The sequence below is a fragment of the Fonsecaea pedrosoi genome (assembly GCF_000835455.1).
Source record: "Fonsecaea pedrosoi CBS 271.37 unplaced genomic scaffold supercont1.2, whole genome shotgun sequence".
Classification (NCBI taxonomy): Eukaryota; Fungi; Ascomycota; class Eurotiomycetes; order Chaetothyriales; family Herpotrichiellaceae; genus Fonsecaea; species Fonsecaea pedrosoi.
This window is the reverse complement of record NW_013550614.1, coordinates 4,374,594-4,398,166: the sequence shown is the minus strand read 5'-3', so window position 1 is coordinate 4,398,166 and position 23,573 is coordinate 4,374,594. Positions and strand designations below refer to the sequence as shown.

At 49.7% G+C, this 23,573-nt stretch overlaps 10 protein-coding genes across 10 annotated transcripts; 6 read left to right on the top strand and 4 right to left on the bottom strand.

Annotated features, from left to right (window-relative positions):
* Nucleotides 1-365: 365 nt before the first annotated feature.
* Z517_03558 (uncharacterized protein) lies at nt 366-1,203 on the top strand (the record flags this gene model as incomplete). Its single annotated transcript, XM_013432662.1, has 2 exons — nt 366-1,074; nt 1,139-1,203. The coding sequence occupies 2 exons, from the start codon at nt 366-368 to the stop codon at nt 1,201-1,203; spliced, it is 774 nt and encodes a 257-aa protein (XP_013288116.1).
* A 732-nt stretch (nt 1,204-1,935) lies between these two features.
* Z517_03557 (uncharacterized protein) lies at nt 1,936-3,860 on the bottom strand (the record flags this gene model as incomplete). Its single annotated transcript, XM_013432661.1, has 4 exons — nt 1,936-2,752; nt 2,819-3,327; nt 3,407-3,644; nt 3,787-3,860. The coding sequence occupies 4 exons, from the start codon at nt 3,858-3,860 to the stop codon at nt 1,936-1,938; spliced, it is 1,638 nt and encodes a 545-aa protein (XP_013288115.1).
* A 943-nt stretch (nt 3,861-4,803) lies between these two features.
* Nucleotides 4,804-6,695, top strand: Z517_03556 (uncharacterized protein; the record flags this gene model as incomplete). The annotated part of the gene is made up of 10 exons (XM_013432660.1): nt 4,804-4,882; nt 4,943-5,002; nt 5,051-5,221; nt 5,271-5,479; nt 5,532-5,699; nt 5,750-5,855; nt 5,903-6,108; nt 6,204-6,242; nt 6,292-6,583; nt 6,637-6,695. The coding sequence occupies 10 exons, from the start codon at nt 4,804-4,806 to the stop codon at nt 6,693-6,695; spliced, it is 1,389 nt and encodes a 462-aa protein (XP_013288114.1).
* Nucleotides 6,696-6,926: 231 nt separating this feature from the next.
* On the bottom strand, nt 6,927-8,983 carry Z517_03555 (uncharacterized protein; the record flags this gene model as incomplete). Its single annotated transcript, XM_013432659.1, has 7 exons — nt 6,927-7,280; nt 7,430-7,597; nt 7,661-7,829; nt 7,932-8,267; nt 8,361-8,399; nt 8,469-8,817; nt 8,914-8,983. The coding sequence occupies 7 exons, from the start codon at nt 8,981-8,983 to the stop codon at nt 6,927-6,929; spliced, it is 1,485 nt and encodes a 494-aa protein (XP_013288113.1).
* Nucleotides 8,984-9,636: 653 nt separating this feature from the next.
* On the top strand, nt 9,637-10,830 carry Z517_03554 (uncharacterized protein; the record flags this gene model as incomplete). The annotated part of the gene is made up of 6 exons (XM_013432658.1): nt 9,637-9,639; nt 9,699-9,887; nt 9,961-10,055; nt 10,129-10,275; nt 10,351-10,477; nt 10,588-10,830. 6 exons carry the CDS (start codon nt 9,637-9,639, stop codon nt 10,828-10,830), a joined length of 804 nt encoding a protein of 267 aa, XP_013288112.1.
* A 2,915-nt stretch (nt 10,831-13,745) lies between these two features.
* Nucleotides 13,746-15,422, top strand: Z517_03553 (uncharacterized protein; the record flags this gene model as incomplete). Its single annotated transcript, XM_013432657.1, has 1 exon — nt 13,746-15,422. One exon carries the CDS (start codon nt 13,746-13,748, stop codon nt 15,420-15,422), a length of 1,677 nt encoding a protein of 558 aa, XP_013288111.1.
* A 194-nt stretch (nt 15,423-15,616) lies between these two features.
* Nucleotides 15,617-17,032, bottom strand: Z517_03552 (uncharacterized protein; the record flags this gene model as incomplete). Its single annotated transcript, XM_013432656.1, has 1 exon — nt 15,617-17,032. The coding sequence occupies one exon, from the start codon at nt 17,030-17,032 to the stop codon at nt 15,617-15,619; it is 1,416 nt and encodes a 471-aa protein (XP_013288110.1).
* An 866-nt stretch (nt 17,033-17,898) lies between these two features.
* Z517_03551 (uncharacterized protein) lies at nt 17,899-19,393 on the top strand (the record flags this gene model as incomplete). Its single annotated transcript, XM_013432655.1, has 3 exons — nt 17,899-18,094; nt 18,149-18,825; nt 18,872-19,393. The coding sequence occupies 3 exons, from the start codon at nt 17,899-17,901 to the stop codon at nt 19,391-19,393; spliced, it is 1,395 nt and encodes a 464-aa protein (XP_013288109.1).
* Nucleotides 19,394-20,001: 608 nt separating this feature from the next.
* Nucleotides 20,002-21,131, bottom strand: Z517_03550 (uncharacterized protein; the record flags this gene model as incomplete). Its single annotated transcript, XM_013432654.1, has 3 exons — nt 20,002-20,376; nt 20,461-20,574; nt 20,616-21,131. 3 exons carry the CDS (start codon nt 21,129-21,131, stop codon nt 20,002-20,004), a joined length of 1,005 nt encoding a protein of 334 aa, XP_013288108.1.
* A 714-nt stretch (nt 21,132-21,845) lies between these two features.
* On the top strand, nt 21,846-23,222 carry Z517_03549 (uncharacterized protein; the record flags this gene model as incomplete). Its single annotated transcript, XM_013432653.1, has 1 exon — nt 21,846-23,222. One exon carries the CDS (start codon nt 21,846-21,848, stop codon nt 23,220-23,222), a length of 1,377 nt encoding a protein of 458 aa, XP_013288107.1.
* Nucleotides 23,223-23,573: the final 351 nt, after the last annotated feature.

Genomic DNA, 23,573 nt, shown 5'->3' with positions numbered 1-23,573 from the left:
CTGACAACAGACCATTTTAGCAAGGAGATCAACATATTGCTTAGCCGTGCCTCAGAATATTGTAGGTTTGAACTTACACATATTTTTTTATGCGATCAAGTATCAGGCTGTAGTGTGACAAATGCAAAATTATAAAGACGAGCTCCGTGGATGCTGCAGCTGGTCTAATTCGCCCACTCTTCCACCCACCCAAAGTTGACGACGCGATATAATAAATTTCCAATGGGACATGTTACACAGTGAATTTGTGTCTCTTTCGGCTCCTGATTTCCGAAGCATACGCATCCCACCTTAGCAATCTGTGTGCGAGTTCAGCATTCTCCTCTCTTGAAATAGCCAACCTGCGATACAATACGGCTCTTGCGATGTCATCTACCCGATTCGCAGACCAAGTGGTGTTTGTAACGGGAGGCACCTCTGGCTTAGGCTTGGAGTCTTGTGCACTTTTCGTTCAGGAAGGTGCTAAAGTGTTCGTTACTGATATTGAAGAACGAGATGTACTCAAGAGACTGGGCCCAGCGGCTTCATATCGTAGATGCGATGTCAGCGATCCAGATGAATGTTCAGCTTCGATTCAGGCATGTATCGAAAAATACGGCAAATTAGATGTTTTGTTTCACAACGCTGGTCATGGAGGGCAAATAGCACCAGTGACGAGACATGACGTGGGAATGTTCCGAAAGGTGATCGAGACGAACTTATGCTCCGCTTTCTACCTGGCGCGTGTTGCCATTCCCCAGATGCAAAAGCAAGGAAAGGGCGCGATTATCAATGTCGGTAGCACATCGGGCTTGTTCGCAGATTACGGCTTGTGCTCATATAATGCGGCAAAGGCGGGAATAATCAACCTTACTCGATCGATGGCCCTGGACCATGCGAGGGAGGGTATAAGAATCAACGCAGTATGCCCGGGCTACATGGTGACGGCAATGACAAGCAAGTTCACCGACCATCCCGACTTGCTGAAAGAGCTTCAGACCACAATCCCTCAAGGTCGTGGTGCAGAGCCTATCGAGGTTGCAAAGGTTGTAGCATTCCTGGCCTCGGATGATGCTTCATACGTAAATGGCGCATGTGAGTCGGCGTTGCCAAACCACTTACCACGAGTTGCCACCACTAACAAATGTATGGCATTTAGGTGTCGTTGTCGATGGTGCGTGGACAGCGCACTCCGGCGCACCTAACTTTGCGAAGTACTTTTGAAGTTCTTTCTTCATGCAACGAGCCCTGGATCAAGATGGAGATGGACCCCGCCAACATCAAATTATACTGGCATCTTGCCTGGTATAGAGATGGTTCAAAGGGCCACTTTAACCCAGGAGAGAAGGAGGATTAGCAGGAAAGGATGCGAGGAATCCGACTGTCTGAAAAGGGATTCACTACTTGTCAGTACTCAAGCAAGTGTGGCAGTAGTGAAATGTCGCTCTATGTGCTGGCGAAGGCGTTGCACAAAATCAGCTGCTTGATTAGAAACCTCGGTCACTGTGAGGGTCACCGCACAACATTAGAGTTATGAAACGAAGTCTAGCTCTGATCGGGAGTGCTTTCAGAAGGTCTAAATGTTTGGCATCTTTGATAACGAGGCAAATTCTGACGCCCTATCACGAGGCTATGTGTCGAGCAGTAGCGGTGGATATCCTGATACGTAGACGCCGTTGATCTACGCCGACAAGACCTGAAACCATTGAGCCCAACGACAGCAACGGTGAGGGCGATCGCGCCTGCACCTATCTATATAGAAACACCTAATGTGTACGTGTGCTAGATGAAGGGACGGAGAAAGTTGCATTGCATGCACAAATCATGACTGTTTGACACTATTACAGGGGGTCCGAACCAAATTGACCAGAGTCTAGATAACAGAGTGTAGATGAATAGTTACTCAGCCGTGCGTGCTTCTAGCTCCAGTGCTTCGTTCATCTCCGTATGACAACTCTAGTTTCGCAGCTTTTCCAGCGCGCTCTCGAATGCCCAGGTTGCGACATTGTGATATTTCTGCATCATCATTGTCGTCATAGTTGTGGGAAGAGGAAAACATGGTCTATCTGGGCGCCGTAGAGGAGTGCCTCTTGCGATAAGTGCTGATTGTGATTCCTGTAGCTCCGGGTATTTTTGGAAGAAAGTAGGATCTATGCGAACCGAAGACGGATCGCTTTTCAAGTTGAAGGAACGAATAGCCGCTAGGGCATACTCGGGAGATGTAAAGAGAGCTTCCAAGCTCGGTGCCGGTAGACGGTAATCCTTGGTATTGTTGTTAATTGATTGCCAAGCTCGATCGATTTCAGGACACGCTCTTGTGTTAATGGCGGACAGAGATGGTGGGAACGGAAGAGCATCTCTCGAGGCGTGTTCTGACGTTGCGACTGTCACAAGGTCCCACAGTCCCACGAACCCAAGTTTTGTACTGAAGCCTTGCACTAGTTTCGATAAGTCGACTTGTAGCACGTATGAGTCGCCGATGTCGCCAATTAGGCGATCCAGATGTTCGTTATTGTATGCCTGGATGATTCGGTCCCTTAGTGATGGAAATGGTATCCAGTCAATGATTGCCGCATGCAAGCTCGATAGCTGTAGGAGAGTGGGCCTATAAGCCTGGTGGAGATTTGCATAGGTCTCCGGGTTTGAGTCGACTCGCCACATAATCAATCTTCCTAATTGAATATGACCACCTGTATAGGCATAGAAGCTTGTCATCGATGGCCATACTGCACCAACGAATGTTGATAACATAAGATCCACAACCGAACGGAGGCTGTTGACCAGTAAGCTCAAATCAACGAGACTTTCAAATTGCAGCTGCGATTTGATTGCAACTCACCTGTCCAGGTTATTGTGCAGCTCGTGTTTCATTTCGTCCCATCTTCGCGTGATACAAGATTCGAATGCCATGATGTGAGCGGAGAAAAGTGAGTCGGTTCCGAAGAGTATTCCGGCCGAGTTGAAGGGAAAGTCGGTTGGTGCGCAGAGTTGATTTGCCATATTAGTACGCTGAAAGCTGCTCTCTAGGACTTCCAAAGAATTGAGTTCGGCAAGCAATTCCGAGCAGAGAATGGGGGCAGCCTCTAGCTGACCAACGGAACCTTCACCGCGAGCGGGTATGTTGGGCAATCCGATGTCCGCTATGAGCGTGTCACTTTGTGGCAACATCGTGTCTTCTGAAGGCCCCTTGAAAGCACCATCGTATTCCCGGGTATCGCAGCTGATGCTAAGTTCCCTGGGATCGGAGAGATCCTCTGCGCTTCGATCCATTTCCCCTTCCATCCCCGCATCCGGTTCTGGTTGCTCACCTTCTGAGCCTGATAGTGAGCAGTGTGTTGTAAAGGGATCCTGATCCATCAGACTCGTTAGCGGCAATACCAGGAGAATGAAAGGGGAATGAATCTGTTTCGGGGATAGAAAAGTATACTTTATCATAAAGGGCACCTGTGATGCCAACAGATACACTTTCCAAAGATGCCTGGATGTTTCTGAGCTTCTTGCGGCACACCAGTAGCTGATCGCGTAAAGCACGGTTCTCTTCCTCCAACGTCGCCATTCGGCATGTTTCTGGTTTCTGGGACTCTTGGAGACGTTTTTCGAGTTCCTTCACATATATTGCTTGCCTTTCCCGAAAGGCTTGTTGGGACAATCGATTCCGGAGTTTCCTGCCCAGGATCGATTAGTACGTACACGACAAGATCTCGTGTGCCCGAGAGTTGCGTTTGGTGGTAACTCTGCAGATAGCATAATAAAATGTTCGTCCTGACAATGCACCAGTTCTGGGTCAAGGACAAGGAGTAAACCAACTTGGAGTCTTGTCCACCGCCATTCTGCTGGACCTTTGCTCTTCTCTTCTTCACATAATTTTCAGAGTCTCCCATCGTTACCAGTTGACTTCCCAGCGGTTTCCCCGTCTTTGCACTGGATTAAACGGTCAATGGTGTGCAGGAGAAGATTCCTGCCAAGGCTGCTGAGGTACGAAACAACTTTTATATCGCCATCGAATAATCACTGAAATCAAAGGCACTTCTAGGCCTAGGCCAAGATTGCGGGGCTTGGGTGCACTTTTAGACTCCTAACTTAGCCTGGGGAACAGATTTTCTATAGTACGGGGTAGAGGCCGGGGACGCCAACAGCCCCTCATTATTGTTCCGCGTAACCTCGGGCACTTTTGGGGCATCGGAAAGGCACACCGCCAACTCTGGGGCGTACCCCAAATAGAGGTTAGCTCCCCATTCGAGGAATTTCAATCCTTTTGAAAGCACGTCCTAGAGCCCAGATGCGTTAGGGATTTCGGTCGACAACGGGTGGTTGATATGGTGCTCTAATATCGTGCCCGCCATTGGGTAACTCCCAGCGGCGGGCGACACGGCTTGGGGACTAGTCTGCGCACGAATTTCAGTGACTAAGATAATATTAGTCAAATGATACCGAGTTTGGTCGTGACTCGGGATATGTGGGTCAAGTCACAAGGGGGACCTTGCTTCATTAGTCAACTTGTTTTAGTAAGTCGATTGAAGCGAGTGATCGGGACAAGCCAATATTTGATGAGAATTCGAGCGCAGACAATAAGATTGATCAAACCAGTTCTTCAAGAGTAGGCATCGGTGCAGGGCTACTGCTTGAAATCTCAAGACCCGAGCTATGCGATTTCCACAATACGAGGGCATTCCAAGCTTGAGCTTAATGCTCCCGGACTCAAGAGATCTGAACCTATACGGCCAGGTCGGAGCGTTACTATTATTGGTTTGGATTTTAGGGGTTATAGTCTACCGTCTCTGCTTCCATCCGCTAGCAAAATATCCCGGGCCATGGTATATGAAAATGAGCCCAATATATGACTTCTACATTGGCTGTACGGGCCGCAGACACTTGCACTTCCAGCATCTACATCAAAAATATGGTACCACTCTCCTCCCATACCCGTGATTTCGAACTGAAACTGATTTATTGGGGGAAACAGGACGTGTTGTACGTTATGGGCCGAACGAACTTGCATTCAACACACCACAGGCCTTTCGAGGTGGGAATTCCGCACGGTTTATCTTTGGGCAGCTGACCAACATACTAGATATGTATGGCTTCAAACGCAATGTTCGAAAAGCCGATGCTGTAACGGTCGGAGCCTCGACCAATCCCGATGAACAGAGCACTTTCAGTGAACCTTATACGGAAAGGGCTATGAGGAAGCGCAAGATCCTCTCGCAAGGCTTCTCTGAATCGGCTTTGAAGGCAGCTGAAGGTAGGTCATCCTCGTCCCTTTTCGCATTTTTGAGAGCTCACTCAAGAAGAGTATATGATCGACCAGATAAAAGTACTGTGTAAACAACTTGTGAATCCCTCGACCGAAAAGGTTAAAGATCTTTCATTGTGGTTGAACTATCTGGCTTACGACATCATGGGGGAGGTTGTGTTCGGCAAGAGTTTCAATATGATGACAGATCCCTCTCTACGTTATGTCCTTGACCTCATTGACTCGATGGTCTTTAGCACGCTTTTGGTGATTTTCCGCTTTCGGGCCCTTTACGTGACGATGTGCTGACAGGCGCCAGGGGGGAATCATGCCATGGTTTTATCGCACAGGACTAATCGGTCTTATCTTTCCGGGTCTTTTCCAGATGAGACGACGGTTCATGTCATATGTGGGTGGTGTTGTACAAGAAAGAGTCGCCAAGGAAGGCGAAAGTACGTCTGAAGGACGCAAGGATTTCTTTCACCATGTAAGCATCACCGAAGAAGACCAAACACGGTCAGCTCACAGAGAACCCAGCTGCTCCGGGCTCGGGATCCGTCGACTGGCAAGCCTCTTGCTCCGAGTACTCTCTTCGTTGAAGGTCTCCTCCTTATCGTAGGAGGCAGTGACACATCCTCGACGGGTAACATGACATGCTAAACAGTAGAGTACATGCTAACTTTAGCACAGGTCTTGCGGCAACCATCTTCTATCTGTTGAAACACAAACGCTGCATGGATAAACTATATGAAGAGCTTGACAACACTTTTACTGACGTGGAGGCTATTAAAACCGGGCAGGATCTGACAAGCTGTGTCTACCTAAAAGCGTGTATTGAAGAGGCATTGCGCATGGCTCCTCCAGGCCCTGGTGTTCTTCCTAGGACTATCTTGAAGGTAATATGCCTCTGCCACCGAGAAAGTTGTTTTCCATGTCCTGTTTATTTCCTGGTACTTTGTCCTTTCTGGGTCAAGCTAACTGGACACGATAGGGTGGAGAAACTATCGATGGCGAGTATCTTCCAGAAGGGGTGAGTCTTATTAAATATTCTCGGTGGGCCTGCTAACAAGATCTTTTAGACCACAGTTGGCGTCGCATGGTGGGCGCTGGGCTACAACGCCAATTACTTCCCAAACCCAGAAGAGTATCGACCAGAACGATATTTGGTCGGTGAAAGCACTACTGAAACCGAGGTAGAGCTTGCGAAGGAGAGCTATTGGCCTTTTTCAATGGGACCGCGAAAATGTCCTGGGATTAAAATGGCGTACCAGGAACTATATATCACAATAGCAAGACTTGTGTACCTTTTCGACATTACTCCCGAAAACCCTGCTGAGTTGGAACACAACTTTGAGCTCTTGGACCATTTTAGTAAGTCTTGGGCAAGACTTGCCCTTTCGAAGTCGATGCTGACCAAATCCTAGATGTCAAGAAACATGGTCCGCTGGCGTCTTTTCAGCTGCGAAAAGGAAAGCACCTATAGATAGTTGGCAATAGTGTTGGCTTGGGTTGAGCTACATATCATGTCAGATCTGGACCTTTTGGTCCAGGACCTTCATTATGCCGACACAAGCCCACCTCGCCAATTGTCCCCATCAAGTCTTGAACCTTTACAAATTTTGCTGCATGCTAAGAAACCCCACTTCCCAACCATCCAACTACCATGGGGTCCAGGCTCGCCTCCGTAGGTTGTTTGACAGGCGACGCAACGCCCTTAAGCCGGTCTGATACTCTCCTGGCCTTCACCTTTCGTCTCGACCCATGTGACGGTTGGAGCTTGAATCTCACCGACGTGTTTTTCGGCGTCTTCGAGGGTCTCGGCCACCTCGTCGCCAAAGAGCGCCTCTATCTCTTCGAGCGTCTTCTTTGCCGTCTCTGGGCAAGCGAAATAGAAGAACACCACGGCGATGAAATTACAAATCAGGAAGATGAGGAAGAATCTCCAGGATATCGCTGCCAGGGCCAAGGGAGTGCACTGCACCAGAACGATGGTGAATCCATTGAAGATCAGGTAGCTGGTGGCGACGCCGAAGGAGCGGATGCTGGTTGGCAGAATTTCGGCGGTGTACTATCACATAGGCAAAACGAGAGGTTAGCATTCCAGGAAGGTATGGGCGACGTGGAAGGGATAATTGGGATTGGAAGAAAGGAAAGGCCGATGCAGGATGAGTGAATGGGACGAATACTATCGAAGGGGAGGACTTTTTGAAAACATACCGTTGGCCAGAAAGTGTTCAAGGGCCCTGACAACCCCAAAGAGAAGATATAGACGCAGATGACGACGCCAATACCAAAACCGGTCTGAGTGTTACCAGAGGCTTCAAACTGCGACCAAAGAATCACGAGCACAAGCGAGGACGGGCAAATGAGCCCATATGCAACGAACTGTAACTCCCCGTCAGCGAACGCCTCCTCCGGAGGAACTCTGTCGAGAAGTGTAACCCGTACCAATAGGCCACGCCGTCCAATTCTATCACAGAAGCACATGGCCATGACCGCCGAGAATGTGGCCACAGTGCCATAGACGCCAGTCAACACCAACGACAATACATTGGAGAAGCCCAAGGAATGGTAGACCTGCACTTGGTAGCTTTGAATCGCGTTCACGCCGGTCAACCTTTGAAGTGTGCCGCTCAGTCAGTAACGGAAGACCAAGTATTCCAGACAATTTGGGTATGGCTGATAAGAATAAGAGAAGGATGTAAAAAGGTACACGTACTGTTGGAACACAGTCAGTCCCACAATGAGACCGATTCGCCTGAGATAGGACTTCCTCGAAAGGATTGACCGCACTCCCAAGCGCTCTGCCTTGTCAAGTTCGATCTGCGACTTGATTTGGTGAAATTCGCGGAGATAGAAGTGCTCGTCGCGCATATCACCGTGCATTCTTTTCAAGACAACTAAGGCTTCGTCGTAGCGTCCTTTGAGGATAAGCCATCGTGGCGAGAAGGGCATCCAGAAAGATCCGATAATCATGGCTACAGCTGGGACCAGCTGAAGGCCCAGTAAGAGCCTCCAGGAGACGTCGGAATCAATAAAAGAGAATGCAAGACCACTGAGCGCGAGTAGAAAGATTAGCATATGTCGTCAATGGGGCGGGGATTTCTTGATGGGCGGATAATCCAGAGGCAGCGCGGATGCTCCTTACATCCATTCTGTAAACATGTATGAGGCATTCACATTGACTCTGTCGTGGTTTGTTTGTTAGCTCTTGCCGGCCGCAGGGAGTAATTCACTTGTGAGATATCTTTCTTACGCGTATATCCCACCCACAAAGCCCCTGATCTCGGGAGGACTGATTTCACTTGCATAGGTCGGACAGAGACTGAACATGATTCCCGATGCGATACCGCCGACGACCCGACCACCGCAAAAGATGGGGAAGGTTGTGGCACCCGTCTGCAGAGCGATACCAAGGAGAGAAACGGTGCATGCGCCCTGAATGGTTCGCAGTCGTCCGATCTTGTTTGGTAGGTACCAGTTGATCATACATCCGACAAAAGCTCCGGCGAAATAAGCAGAGTTGAAAGCCCCGATTGTTGTGGCATTCAGATGAAAGTATTCCAGGAAGTGCGGATAGCCAAGGATGGACGTGGTAACACCTTCTCTTGCATTAATATGGGACTTTTGATTTTAGACATGAAGAAGACTTCGAGGCAAGCATAGCCACAAAGGTCCACAACAGCAATATGGCCACTCACCGGAGTCATAGCCGTAGAATATGGACCCAAAGGTCACGTACCCAATACAAAGGATCTGATATTTGTTCATCATGGATTGGTGCAGAGAATTCCAGTGTAGTTGACATCAGTCCAGCGGAAAAGTCTGGGGCTGTTGAGGCCTCGAATCTCCTATTTAAGCAAAGTTACCAGAGGGAGCAATAGTCCGGGGAAAGGAAGTGTGGAGGGATACTTTACGAGCATCCGAGACATTGGGATTGGATTTGGAGAAGTGCTTGTCAGCTCATAAGCTCGTTCAGTAGAGATACTATAAGACCGTTGACATGCTGACGCATCAAATGCTGATTCTTTTCATTTTTACAACAGAGACAATATCTACAGTACAAGGCTTTGGCAGACCTTTTTCCGGGGAGAGTTTCCGACTCTCAACCCGACCCACGGCTTTCCCCAGATCGCTTCAAGCGTGTGTCATCCAGAAGTGACAATGCACTGGATTGAAAAGCCCCGACAGTCAAGGGCCACAACTTGCCACTTGTAGTCTTTCCCTCTAGTCGTTTCAAGGATATGAAATAGCAAACGAAATAGGGTTGGAGAATAATAAGGCAGTGCGGTAATATCGCGCATATCATCGCAAGCATTCTATATAAGCCGACCCTTTTCAAAACGTTATTTTCTGCTGTTCGTATTCCCGGTATAAATTGGCCAATCAGAACTAACCACGAAGTCTTCTTGGCTGTAGCAACCATGGTGCGTACTTGACACAGTCAGTCAGTACGCCACATCTCTGCTCACCACATACTTTCTAGCCCGCTCAAAAACGAGAAGGTGCTGTGGCTCCAGGAGTTGCTTTCGTTACTGGTGGAGCACGAGGCTTGGGGAACGCCGTTGCTGTTGCATTCGCGAGAGAAGGAGCAAGAGGAGTAGTCATTGTCGATATTCAAGATGATGCCACCATGGATGAAGGGAAGAAGGCAGTGGAGGCATATGGTACCGAAGTAAGGCTTCCGCGTTTTCCCTCTTTGCACACGAATTTCAGCGGATTAAGCGAACACACGCGCACACACACAGTGCCTAGCTATAAGAGCAGATGTTACCCAGGAGCAAGCAGTGGTGAAAGCGGTCGCTGAGGCGGTCTCCAAATTCGGACGTATTGACTATGCAGCGTAAGTGACGACAGATACGCCGCCCTGCGTTAGGTGAAGGCGAAGAGGGCTGACGCAGTTTCTCTCTGTCTAGAAATTTTGCTGGAATCGTCGTGTCGGGCGCGATGTACGACCTCTCCCTCGAAGGATGGGAGAAGGTCATTGCCGTAAATTCAACAGGGGTTTTCCTCAGTATGAAACATGAATTAAAACAAATGATGGAACAAGAGTCTCTTGAAGTGTATGATGAATGGGTCCTCGTCCACTCTTCTGTCAATACTGCGACCAGGAAGACTAATGGGGCTTATTGGCACAGCGAGTCAGATCGCCCTCCACAGAAAGGATCGGTGGTGAACTGTGCCTCGATCACTTCCATTCAGGCTTCGGCAGGGACAGGAGGTTATGCAGCTTCGAAGCATGCGGTCCTTGGGGTGACCAAAGCGGTAGGGGTTCTTTCCCCAGTGCCTTTCCCGTTTTATACAACATCCAAAGGGTAGAGCCCGTTCACCAGACGGCTATGATTTTGCTAATCTCCACAATCTCCACGGGACAGGCTGCCTTGGATGCACGACGCCATGGAATCCGGGTCAACTGCGTTTCGCCAGGATTTCTGCGCACCCAACTAGTCGCTGGTATTATCAAGGAAGGGGGCGAAAAGAGCGCTGAAAAGTTCCAGGCGTCTGAGGCCCGACAAGGTCGACCAGCCCGCTTCAGCGAGATTGGTGACGCCGTGGTGCTATTGAGTACTCCTCGAATGAGCCTCGTTAATGGCCACAATCTGGTTTGCGACGGGTAAGTAACAAGCCCCTCCACTGCTGTTGCGTTGCATATGGCATGGCAAAGATCTGACCGCTAATTACGTTTACCTTTACCCGGCACTTGAACAGGGGATTCACGGTCAATTCCGGCCTGGATTAAGGACCACAGCCCATGCAAGTGAATAGTTGCAAGACGGAATTGTTGATTTCAAAAATGTATGCGCACATTCGAGGTTTACTGATATATACATTACGTAGACACGGGCGAACATTTATTGATATACAAGCCTACATGTAGTTCATCTAATAAGGAGAATTAGAGGCGATATAGTTAGAATAATGACCTATTTTAAAGAATTCGCGACCTAATAGTTTTATACGCTCGATAGCTACTCGGCGGCGCTAAGTAAAGGAGACTTGGGGAACGGGTTTAGAAATACGGTTAGACTATAGAGGTATAGTTAGCTATAGGAAGAAAAAGAAGGGAACAGTAAAAGCAGGAAATCTTACCTTTAAGTAGGTCGAGGACGACTACGAATGTAGAGAGGGGGAAGTATTATAAATAGGCTAGAGAGGAGACTACTCTAGACGAGAGGGGGGAAGTATACTAAGAGAAGTAACGATATAGGCCGAGGTTACGTAGGTACTATATAACCTACTCTATTATACTCTTAAGGCTAAGTAGAGCTAGGGAGAGTACTATAAATTCCCTTAACTATATAGCTATTATACTTTCTATAGCTTCTCCTCGTAGTTAACTTCGTTCATAAATAATCGAGTTCCTCTTGATTATTCGCTTTACGTATAGTTCCGTATACTATACTCTTAGTTTCGTCTTAGCTTCTTCGTTCTACTACTATATTACTAAGTAAACTACCCGGGTTTACTACTAACACCTTACGTGTAAAGCGGCTCGCAACACTAGAGGTATCCCTCTATAGGATTAAATAAGCGTTACTAGGATTTCAAACCGTAATGGAGGAGCTATAATATTACCTATAAATATTAGCATATGGACACTCTTCTCCGTCGTCTCTTCTTTCTCTATCCTATTAAACTGGGGCGAGGCTCTTAGCTAGAGGTATTAACTCGTACGGCGGTGAGCATAGTATTAGGGGTAACGACTATCGTATAGTAATAATAAAACAGCATTAAAGATCCTAATTAGATAGATTCTATTACTTAAGAACTTATTAAGAACTAATCCTCTAAGAGGATCTCTAAGAAAAGGACTCTCGGACCTAGTATCCGAGACCTAGCTAATTAGGAGGTAGGAATGTCTCCCTGTACATTATACAGGTAAATTCCACTAATTACGTACTAGCCTGTAGATCACCCCATTATAATATATTTCGCTTATAAGACGGGTACGCTATACCCTCGATAAGGATTAGATTTCTAGGGAGTTCGCTTATAAGCTCGAGCTCTATAGCTTCGAGCTCGCGTTCGCGATTCTCTCGTTATCGCTTCGCTACTACTAGAGCTCGAACGCGTACGTAACGCTCTTTAAATAACTTCTCGCTCTTTAGGGTAGGTTTAGTAGCTAAAAGTTATCTATCTTCGCTAGGCGTCGCCGCTACGAGTACGCTTTTACTATTCTCTACCTATCTAGACTACTAGCTCTAGGTCGAGGATACTATTATCGCTTCCGTTAGATCCTAATCCTTAAAGGCTTTAAGAATTATAAGACCCTCTAGTAAGGGGGATTAGATAGAAGAGATAATACCTAGAATAGATAGCTATAGACCCTATATATAGAGACTTAAAGCCTTAAGGGCTTTAAGTAAAGGAGCGGCCTACTAACCGCTACTTATCCGAGGCGTAGGCGCTTAGCCTACGTTTAGCCTATTTACTTAGTCTACCTAGCCTATCTACCTAGGTTAGGTGCGAGTCCTAACAATAGCTCGAGGTCGAGACGACCCTTACCACTGGGCGAATCGGACCTACATCCATCTACGAGTCGGCCAGCCTAAAATTACGCTTCGCCTTCGACTCCAGGGCAGATGCCAACCCGGAAAGAAGAAGGGTAAGGGACGATCAGGGAAAAAGGGGGTGATCCAGGAACTGAGACAGAAGGGAGGAGAGGGAAGAGACGTAAACGAGACAGATCTGTTGAGCATAGCGGTCTAATTATTAGACTTGAATAGGCAACTTCTTAAAATTAGGTAGTTGGGAATAGGCTTCCCCATAACTACGATTATCGCGCGCAATTCCAGCAATGGTTCTGGCATCCAACTAAATTTACAACGACACCAGAAGCTTGATGCGGGTAAGAGATAACGATTGGTTGGAGGGACGAATACTGTTCTACTTGAGCGAGATTTACGCGCCACGTGCAAGTCATTACTCCACTCCATCTGTACCCGGCAGCTCAAAAAAAGCCTTGGTCTACGCATCCGCCGAAGTAACAGAAGATCTGTGGTGCCTGACAAAGCTGCCGCATCGAGGCGAGGCCCGGTGGGACAAATCTATATCAATCACGGCCCGAAGTCGTGGAGAGTAGATGTGGTTGCGCAAAGATGGTACCGACTGATGAAGCTTATTTGAACAGTGATCACTGTGAAACATCCTGACCGTATTGGGTGGACCTCAGCAGCAGCCTCTGTCCAGCCATAGTGCTAGGTTCCTTTATGAATTCGATCAAAGAGGCAAATTATAACGACTATCCAAACCGGGCTCGCCGGGTACGGAAAAGTCACGTGGTAGAGCTTGGCAACGGGAAACCCCGCATTGACAACACTACAATAACGCTTGCCACCCTGGCATGCCTGGCTGACATAGCAACCTTGCCAGAGCGTCTAAAAAAATGAGTAACGTACGACCTTACCGGTCCCATAAGATTCCGGCATGCGCATTCTGCCGTCAACGTCGCGTTCGATGCGCAGTGGAGGTGCGAGGGCAGCCTTGTCGACAATGTCGGAAGAATGATGTTGAATGCTCTACAGCATGCAAAATGGAAGCGTCAGACATTACGCGCAGGACTCGTATGATACAACAGCAGCTGGGCTTGCAGCCAATGGAAGGCGCTTCGCATATATTGGGGCCGGTTGTAGCTCGAGACACCCACAGCTTGAAGCAGTATCTATTCGGACTAGACGGTCAACCAGATGATGATTTGAGCTGTCCTAGCCAGCAGGGCAACCACAAATCCCAGCCGATTTACCACGTCCCAATTCCTCCACCACGGCCTCGACCTGCCAAGGGTCCGCGAAATTTGCCCAAGGAGCTTTTAAGTCAGGCGAAACCTTATCTTCGCAAGTTGATGTTTGCCTTTTACGACCGGTTACACCCTTGCTATCCAATTACAGATGAAGAATTTGTCGTCTCAAGAATGAGAGAAAACTACTTGCCGGAGGGGTTTCTGGTAGGGCTACTCACCTATTCCACATTCTACTGGGATACCTTGCTGGGATTGCAGACAGAGACGAAGCCTGACCATTTCGCCGCCTGTCAAGCGGCTTTTTCTGTGAATACGGAAGATATCCAGAAGACTGACCTGTGGACGATTCTATCTCTATGCTACAATCTTGCTGGGCGACCATCAAAGTGTTTAATAGGTAACATTTCAAATGTGGCCCGCATTGTTGGCCTTTCTCAAGCAATCGGTCTCCATCACGACTGCAGCCACTGGAACATTAGCGAAATAGGGAAACGAATACGATGGAAGGCATGGTGGGCCGTTCTCATCCAGGATCGATGGTTTCACCTTGCTCATGGCACTCCCCCTCATGTTGCTCAGGAACACTACAATGTCCCTGTGCCAACCATGGATCTACTTCTGCACAATAAGGCCCCCTCGACAGAGCAAACGCGAGCAGCGGAGGTGTATATCACATTGTGCCGTTTAACTGAGGTTGTGGGCGACTTATTGCCACTGATCTATCACGTCCGTTCGAGAGCGGACAATATTGCCGTCCAGCAGCGAGCTAAGGTCGAACTTCGCCTACAGCAATGGGTTGAGGAGTGTCCGGACTGGCTCAACCTCCACGCCCTCCTGCAGAGGCCTACTACTCCCGGGTTCCCGAATTTACAATTGTCGTACTTCGCTGTCCGCATGCTACTATGCCAGATCACTTGGCATCAGTCTCGCGATGGTGACGCCGGTAACTCTTTATCGTTGCTGTTGAACTGTAAGGAAGCAGCGGGTGAAATTGTCGAATTCGTTCAATCGCTTCAAATCCACGAGCTTTCAGGTTTCTGGCTTCCATATAACGCTCACCACCTCACTGCTGCCACTACGTTGCTTCTGCGCTGTGGTGTTCAGGCAACAACACCAGAGATCTCTACTGAGTGCCTGTCAAGTGCCCGCACGCTTGTGGATTGCCTCCAAGGATATAAGACTCGCTACGCTTGGGATTTGGCAGAATCAATCCTTGCGCAAAACGAGGACCTGCTCAGCCGAGTAGATGGCATTCTCGCACGTAGGAGTGTCGCCAGAACGCCCCGACCACCGTCTACCACCACTAATGAGTACATCGAACCTGTCGATACGCTTAACGCCTTCAACGATCCAATGCTCGCGGAGATATTTCCTGAGCTGTTCGCCGAATTCGCTGACACTGCGCTCTACTCTACTCTCGGGGACCCGGATCTCAATGCAGAATTCGACCCATCAATACTTCAAGAGTAGCAACAACTATTTTGTTGTTCAGCGGAGGTACAGAAGCCGCGGCATGCCCATTATTAGACACGGCATGCCCATTTCGCCAAAGATCTGGATATTACTGATCGCGCGGTGCCATGGGACTACTGTAACACTGAAAACAGTTTCAGATGGACAATCAGTGGCCTGCGCAATGCATCGTGCGCTTCAGTACTTAGCAGCTATATCGGCCCTTTTTGAGATACGGGCTCGCACAGCGGTTGCGTCCCCTCAGTGGCCGCAAAGGCACGCTGCATGATCCGAAGGCCATCATCTATTTGGGCCTTGGTGGACACGATGGGAGGACAAATTCTGAAGACACCTCCGAAACTTGCATGACTCGCCAAGTTTGCCCAAAGCCCCAAATCATACATCTTTTGAGCCAGCTTTTTCGCCATCCGCAAGTCCAAAGTCTTAGTCTGTCGATCTGTCACGATCTCAATACCACACATAAGTCCTCGTCCCCGGACATCGCCAATGCATCCATACTGCGCCTGCAGTTTGCATAGGCCTCCCATCAGATGCTCTCCGACTTCTGCAGCGTTCTCCACTAACCGATCTCGCACGACGACTTCTAGCAATTTGTTGCCCACAGCAGCGGGAAGAGGATCGTTGACATGTGTTGTGACGAAGAGGAAATCACGTGCGGCACAGCTGCGCTCAATCTCGTTGCTGGTCACCACAGCAGATAATGCAAGACCACTGCCGAGTGTTTTACTCAGGGTCAGAATGTCCGGAACAATCTCCCCATACTCAAATGCACAAAATTTGCCACAGCGGCCCACACCAGTCTGAGCTTCGTCCACAATGAGCAACATGCCACGCTTCTCGCAATGCTTCTTCAAAGACTTGAGGTAGCCGTCAGGTAACACGTGCATACCACCCGACGATTGGACACATTCGACAATACAGGCAGCCAAGGAACCACAAGAGGCGCGATCAATCAGGTCCCATCCGTAATTGAGCTCTGTCTCCCAGTCGTATGACCCATCCGGGTGGCGGAAAACCGAACGGTATGCGTTGGGTGCGGGCAGCATATGCATACCTGGCATCATGGGTCCCTGACCTTTTCGTCCATAATGATACTGCACACCGATCGCCTGGCTCGTCATACCGTGCCAAGAGGCACCCAGGCCCACTACCTCGAATTTTCCCGTGAAGAGTTTGGCCATCTTGATGGCCGCCTCGTTTGACTCAGCTCCCGTGGATAAGAAGAATGCTTTGTCAAGGCCCGGCGGGAGCAACGAGGTGAGACGCTGGGCAAGATAGATGACAGGCGGAGAGAGCATGCCGGAGAATAAGTGGTCGAGGTATAGAGCATGGCTGGTGATGACCTGGGCGATCTCAGGGTGGTTGTGGCCGATCAAGGAGGACATCTGGCCAGACGTCCAGTCCATCACTTTGTGGCCATTGGCGCTGGTCAGGTAAACACCGCTCGTCTTGACGATAAGGTCCTCTTCATACTTGGCGCCGATATCCACTAGGCATTGGTCGGCGATCCGTCTGAGCTTTTGCTGGTCAACGTCTCGGTACGGCGCTTCCGTTGTCGCTGCTACATACTCCTCCGCGCCGTTCTTGTGAAAAGAATCTCGCTGCATTGTATGTGAAACTTGCAGACGGGGAATTAGCGGTCTTCTGCTTTTTCTGAGGCTGTTCGAAGATACGAAGCAAGCCTACTTTGGCGGCCTTTTGGACTGCGCCTAGCATTCATGTCCGGGGCATCTCAGACGGAAAAATCGAGCGCTCATTCGAACCTGCCGGGCGTCCTGCTCCAGGCCCGAAATCCGCTCCGACTCCAAAAGAGGCGCACGCTAGCGGACAACGGTGCTTTTGCTTGGTGCAAAATAGTGGGTTCCAACGCGAAACTGGACTTTCCATTGGTAGAAATGGAGATCTTAGTTCCCGTCGGCCAGATATCTGGTCCTCCTTGCCCATCTGCCGGTCTTCCCACGGTCAAGACAGAGTAATGCATGCATCGAGATCCTGCTTATCTACTTGTGGCACTTTGTCCCGGTTCATTGTGGAGGCTTTGGTCGCCCGGTTACGTTGATGCTGGCCACTTGATACAAATCCACACCTCCAGCGCCTCCCAGTAATGCTTGACGAGGTGCAGCGCCCTATGATCCTGTCGCGATTACCCCAAAATCGTGGGGCAAGGAAGAGATTCTCGCTGAATCGAACCCCCGTCAATGAGCTCGCCTCGAGCGGTCGACTAAGCCAAACAGCCGCGAGTAACCGAACACAGCCATTCAGAAAGTGAATACTTAGCTGGGCAGATTTTACTAGGGCTCCTCCCAATAATACCACTCTCATCCCTTCGAATTTGGTTCTATAAGCCCCTTAACGAGATCTTCGGAATTGGAAGGCAGTTACGACTGAAAGCGGGGAGCTATTGATCAACTTTTGAGCAACTAATACATTGCGGTTTTTACTCTCTTGTTCCGAAAGATTCTCGCAGATAGTCATGGAGGCGCCGACTATCAGCAAAGGGTGGTTTGCCAACGAGGACACCGCTGCCCTTCCCCAATACTCAAGCGACCAGTCCCAGTCTATTGCAACGACTTCCATTTTCGCACGAGGCTCTAGCGTAAGACGGGTCTGGAGCAGAGTGTATCTGAAAGCGAGTCGATCTCAAGTAGTGGACGCTGGCCCTGCTCCTGGTGAGTTATTCTGCCGGCGTTGCATGAAAATTGACTGACAACCTCCATTTTTAGATGGTGGCGTCAAAGCATGGACGCAAGTTGGTATGGCCTTCGCTACGTGTCTTACAGCATGGGGCTTTGTCAACAGCTTTGGGGTGTTCCAGACTTATTACACAGACACCATGTCCGAGACACAATCTACCATCTCTTGGATCGGTTCTGTCCAAGTCTGGGTGATATTTGCCGTCGGCATGTTTTCCGGGCGCGCACTGGACGCCGGACTGTTCACTCCGACGTTCTTGCTCGGTTCGGCGCTCCAGATGCTCGGTGTCTTCACAACAAGTGTGTGTAAGAACTTCTGGCAGTTGTTGCTGGCTCAAGGCTTCTGCACGGGACTGGGATGTGGCATCATTTTTTGCCCAGTCATGGGCATCGTCACAACCTATTTTGAAAGAAACAGGGCGTTTGCAGTGGCTATTGTCAGCACTGGAAATTCTATAGGAGGCATACTTTACCCAATCCTCGTCAGGTCACTACTCCCAAAGATCGGCTTCGCCTGGACAGTACGCGTACTCGGCTTTGTTAACCTTACCTGTCTGGCGGCTGCAGCAATGTTTCTGTCCCCACGCCTACCTCCCCGGAAGGGAGACCCAATTATCGAATGGAGAATGTTTCTGAACATCCCATATACTTGTATGGTCATCGGTATGGCCCTGGTGTTTGGTGGAGTGTTCTTCACATTGTATTTTGTAGGCAGGCTCCCCATCCCACAAGTGACATGCTGACAGAGGACAGCTTGGGTCCTATGGTCGAAACATCCTAGGCATGTCTTATGCTGAGTCCACAAACCTGGTCTTACTGTTCAATGCAGCCGGTTTACCCGCCCGGCTACTCACTGGCTGGGTTGTCGACAGGTTGACTGGGCCAATGAACGGCATGATCCCCCTCCTTCTTCTCAACAGTATCTGCACGTTCGCCTGGATTGGTGTCACATCTAAAGCCTCGTATTATGCCCTGGTAGCCATATATGGGCTACCAGCAGGAGCGTTTCAGTGCCTATTCCCAACCACTCTTACATGTATCAACCGCGACCCGAAGAAGAACGGGATCATGTTGGGAATGGCGTTCTGGGTACTCAGTTTCTCTGGCTTGGCCGGACCGCCTATTGGTGGTGCGCTCCTACAAACAAACGGAGGTGGACGGGGCGGGTATGTTTCTGCACTCGTCGCATCTGGGTTCGCCTCTTTCGTGGGAACGTGTTTAATGATAGTTGCTCGGGTGTATCAAGAAGGTTTGGACTTGAGGAAGAAGTGTTGAAAGCCTGTACCAGATATTGCGGACCTCCGCATGGCGATGATGACTGATGGTCATTGCCTATGTTGACCTTCGACAGACCGGATGTCCTTCTTTGGTCGTGATTCTTTAAGCAACTTGAGCCGCCAAATTTTTCAAACCGACACCAGACACGCGCAGTATGCGCATACTTTGAGACTATTGTGGTCTGAACGACCTGTGAACACGATTGACAATTACATTGTCGGAAAGCACGCCAATTCACAATTCCATGCCATAGGAGCCATTCATGACTCGCTGTACCCTCTTCACATCGACTTCGCGTCGCGGCGTGCCCAGATACCATGTAATGTCGCTCCCATCGCTCTCGCAGACGTGGAAGCCATTGCCCATGAAATTGAACATGTCATCGGGCATATCATATTCAATGTCATAATCTTCAAACCGTGGTCGCTCAATTAAACGAAGAAAATAGACTCGTGAGCCTGGCCAGATAGCCGGTTTCCCATGAGCATTCCCGCCTTTGAACCACGAGGCGCAAGGCCCGGTCCCTGGTATGGGAAAACTTGTCAGTGACTTAAACTAAGCATAGTAGGAGGCAGCAGATACGAGTTCTTCAATCCGACCATCAATTATAGGCGTGATCGCGGTCGCAACTCTATCACATCTACCGCTTGTTCCGTCCCGTCGGGATCAATAAAACCGTTCCTGGTAATGTGATGCAATTGCGTCGTGTAGGCAACTGTCTTGGGTCCGCTGAGCCTCTCCAGGTAACCGTTGCCGGGTGTCGGTCGGCGGCAGCCAACGTGGACATCACGGGGCATAATCTTCTCTAGCAAATCCGGGTGGCTGGAAAGCTTGTTTCTCATCTCACGATCTGCGAACTCGTCGGCGGCTGCCTGAGGAGAAGATCCATTCACGATGAAGCCAAAGCGCTGGCTTAGTTCAGCCTCAATGAGCTCGCGGTAGACGAGATACTCGTCACTGTCGTCAAAGAGGCGTCGTTGCTATTCGTTGTAGACAAAATTTGCACCCTCTTTGCCAGCGTAGGCCTGTGCAAAGCCAACAGTAATCCAAATAGGGCTTCGAACCCAGGTATAGACCCTGTCGACCTTGTCGTAGATGTTGGGTAAGATCTGCACCGCGCTACTTCCAGCTCCGAGAAGAGCGACACGTTTTCCGGTTAGATCTGTTCGTTCATCATACTGTGCTGAGTGCAGTAGTTTGCCATTGAAGTCGTGTAAACCTTGGATGTTAGGCCACTTCCATTGATGATGACGTGTGCATGATCATTGAACGTCTTGCCAGAAGCGCGATCGATCAGACGTAGTGACCATTGAGCTGTGTCATCACTCCATTCGAGAGCATTGACTCTGTGGCGGAGCTTGACGTATTTATCGACAAAGTTATTTTCTTGTTCGACCATTTTCAAGTATTTCCAGATCTCGGGCGAGTGCGAATAGTATTGGGACCAAGGTGCAGGTCGCCATGGAAACTGGTATACCACACTTGGGATGCCGCAAGCACAACCTGGGTAGCGGTTCTCGTACCACGCGCCACCAATGTCTGAGTTCTTCTCATAACAGATGATGTTCACATTGTCCAGCTTTTCTTCGGCGAGCTTCAAGAAATTCAAGCCAGAAACCCCAGCCCCGATCATCGCCACCCGCAGCGTTTTACGAACACCGTAGAACTGCTCGGCAATAGCCACATCTTCGGGAGATGTATTGTTGATGAATCGAGGCTTGGTGTCAGCCTTCATACGCTGAGCTTCTCTTTTTGGCACAGCTAAGGTACACACGCTGCTATTGCCAAAACATTCGGCCGCTTCGAGCATGGCTGCGTATCTGAGAAATCTCGGGGCTTGTGCTTCATGACATTTTTGGTGGGTCGTACTCGATTAAATCTCCGCTGCAACGCGTGTGCAGGCCAGAAACCCTCATGTGCCTGTTGATGCGTATTCAACGACGTTGGGTAGTTCCCCAACCGCAACTCGGTTGCCGCGCCATCGTCGCGGCCCTCCAAATCGCTCCCCAATGGAGAAATATGCCAATGCCCGATGGTAGAGAGGTTGCCTCTCTTGTTATAATGGTGCGGAAGTTGCCCCAGCCCCAAAGCTATCTCCGATATTGTGATGGAGCATGAAAGAAGTGTTCCGGTTGTAGTTTCCCGACAGCACATATTCAAACCGACGTTTACCTCACACAGTCCCCGCAATAGTTTTCCGCCACCGCTGCACGGGAAAGTGAAACAGGTTCTGAATCAAAAGAAAGCCATTGTGTCATCGGCTCCATGATCCAAAACGTACAGAGATATCCAGTGTTACTTCACGGAACGCTTTTGAGGCATCCTACGCGATTACCTTGTTTATCTTTCTTCTCGCTGTGCCGCCGGTCACCTTTGCTAGCACACGAAATCTATCAAAGAGTGTAGTGGACACTCGATATCCACCAATCCGGGCCGAAATCGAGGCGCCATGATTGCAGCAGCAGAGGACCACGCCACTAAATCTACGCCCAGGTCGGTTGCAGACTGGCTTGAGCTGGACAAGAAATATCGAATTCAAGGCCGGTACGATATCTCACAAGTGCTGGTACGCGGCAAAGGCGTGCGGGTATGGGACGCCGATGGCAAGGCATATATTGACTTTGAGTCGGGCCAGGTCTGCGCATCGACCGGGCATTGCCACCCTGCCTACACCAAAGCAATCGTTGAGCAGGCATCGACGCTTGTGCAAACAGGATCAGGATATACCTCGCCGGCCCGCGTCTTACTGGCGCAAAAGCTGGCAGAGATCATGCCTGGCAGACTGAGCCGGTCATATTTCGCCTGCACAGGCTCCGAAGCTACCGAGGCGGCCTTGCGACTTGCCAAGATCTATACCGGTCGCACAGGCATTGTGGCACTCGTACGGGGCTACCACGGCATGACCCATGCGAGCCTATCGGTTACTGGCCTCGGAGGAAAGTTTAAAAGCGTTCCCGGCAGCGGCCTGCCCGATATCATCTATATACCGACACCGGATACATACCGCAGTCCATTTAAGGACGACCATGACTGTATGGCGAGCTTCCGTCAGGGCTTGGAGATAATTAACTGGACTTCGAATGGGAGTCCAGCCGCAATTATTCTGGAAGTTGTAATGAGCGTCGGTGGTATGATTATACCATCGAAGCAATATGTTCAAGCGGTGCGGAAGTGGTGCGACCAGACAGGAACACTGATGATTGTCGACGAGGCCCAGTCCGGAGTAGGCCGTACCGGGAAATGGTTTGCCATTGAGCACTTTGGTGTTGTTCCGGATATTATTACTACGTCGAAGAGCCTAGGCGGAGGAGTGCCGCTCTCTGCGGTTACTACCACACCAGAGATCGCTGATCGAGTCGCCGAGAGAGGCTACCATCAGTCGTCTTCCCATACTGATGACCCTTTCCTGGCGGCCGCTGCGCTGGCAAACATCGAGATTCTAGAACGAGACAGTCTCGTACAAAACGCAGACCACATGGGCCGTTACTTGAAGGACAAATTTGAGGAGCTCAAGGCACAACACGATATCATCGGTGATGTTCGTGGCCTTGGGATGATGATTGGCGTGGAGATTGTGGTTGACAAAGCTAGCAAAACCCCGTCGCCAGAGCATGCGGCTGCAATCAGTCAGCACTGCCGCGACCATGGTCTCCTGCTTGGGCACCGGCGTACCGGGGCTGTGAGTGGCAACGTCATACGAATCCTGCCCCCTCTAGTTCTTGGCCGTTGCGAAGCCGACCAATCGCTATCAATCTTCAGTGATGCATTGGTTCATGCTCAGGCGACTGTGCAGCCGCGTAAACACAGCGGTACGGCTTGGATGTGAATGCGGCTTGTGGTCGTGTCAGCACTGCCACATCGAGTGTCAGCAGTGTCATTTTTATGCCATTTCACTGGCCACCAGCACACTCACAGCATAAAGAGCTTAGTCGCACCCCCTCTGCCCTCAATTTTCTATTTGTACGAACGAGCAGAAACTTCGTCGTCTTCACCGTGCCCGAGCTGACAACCGTCGACGCCATCGTCAGCAACATCACCATGACGTACCACGGTCCACTAGGCTTTACTCCTTCTTAGCTATCCTGCATCTCTAAAGCAAGACTTTCTGGGCTGAAAGGGACACGGTTTTTTTTTTGGTGGCGTCAGGTTTGCTTTTCTTGCTTGAGCGCTCCGAGAC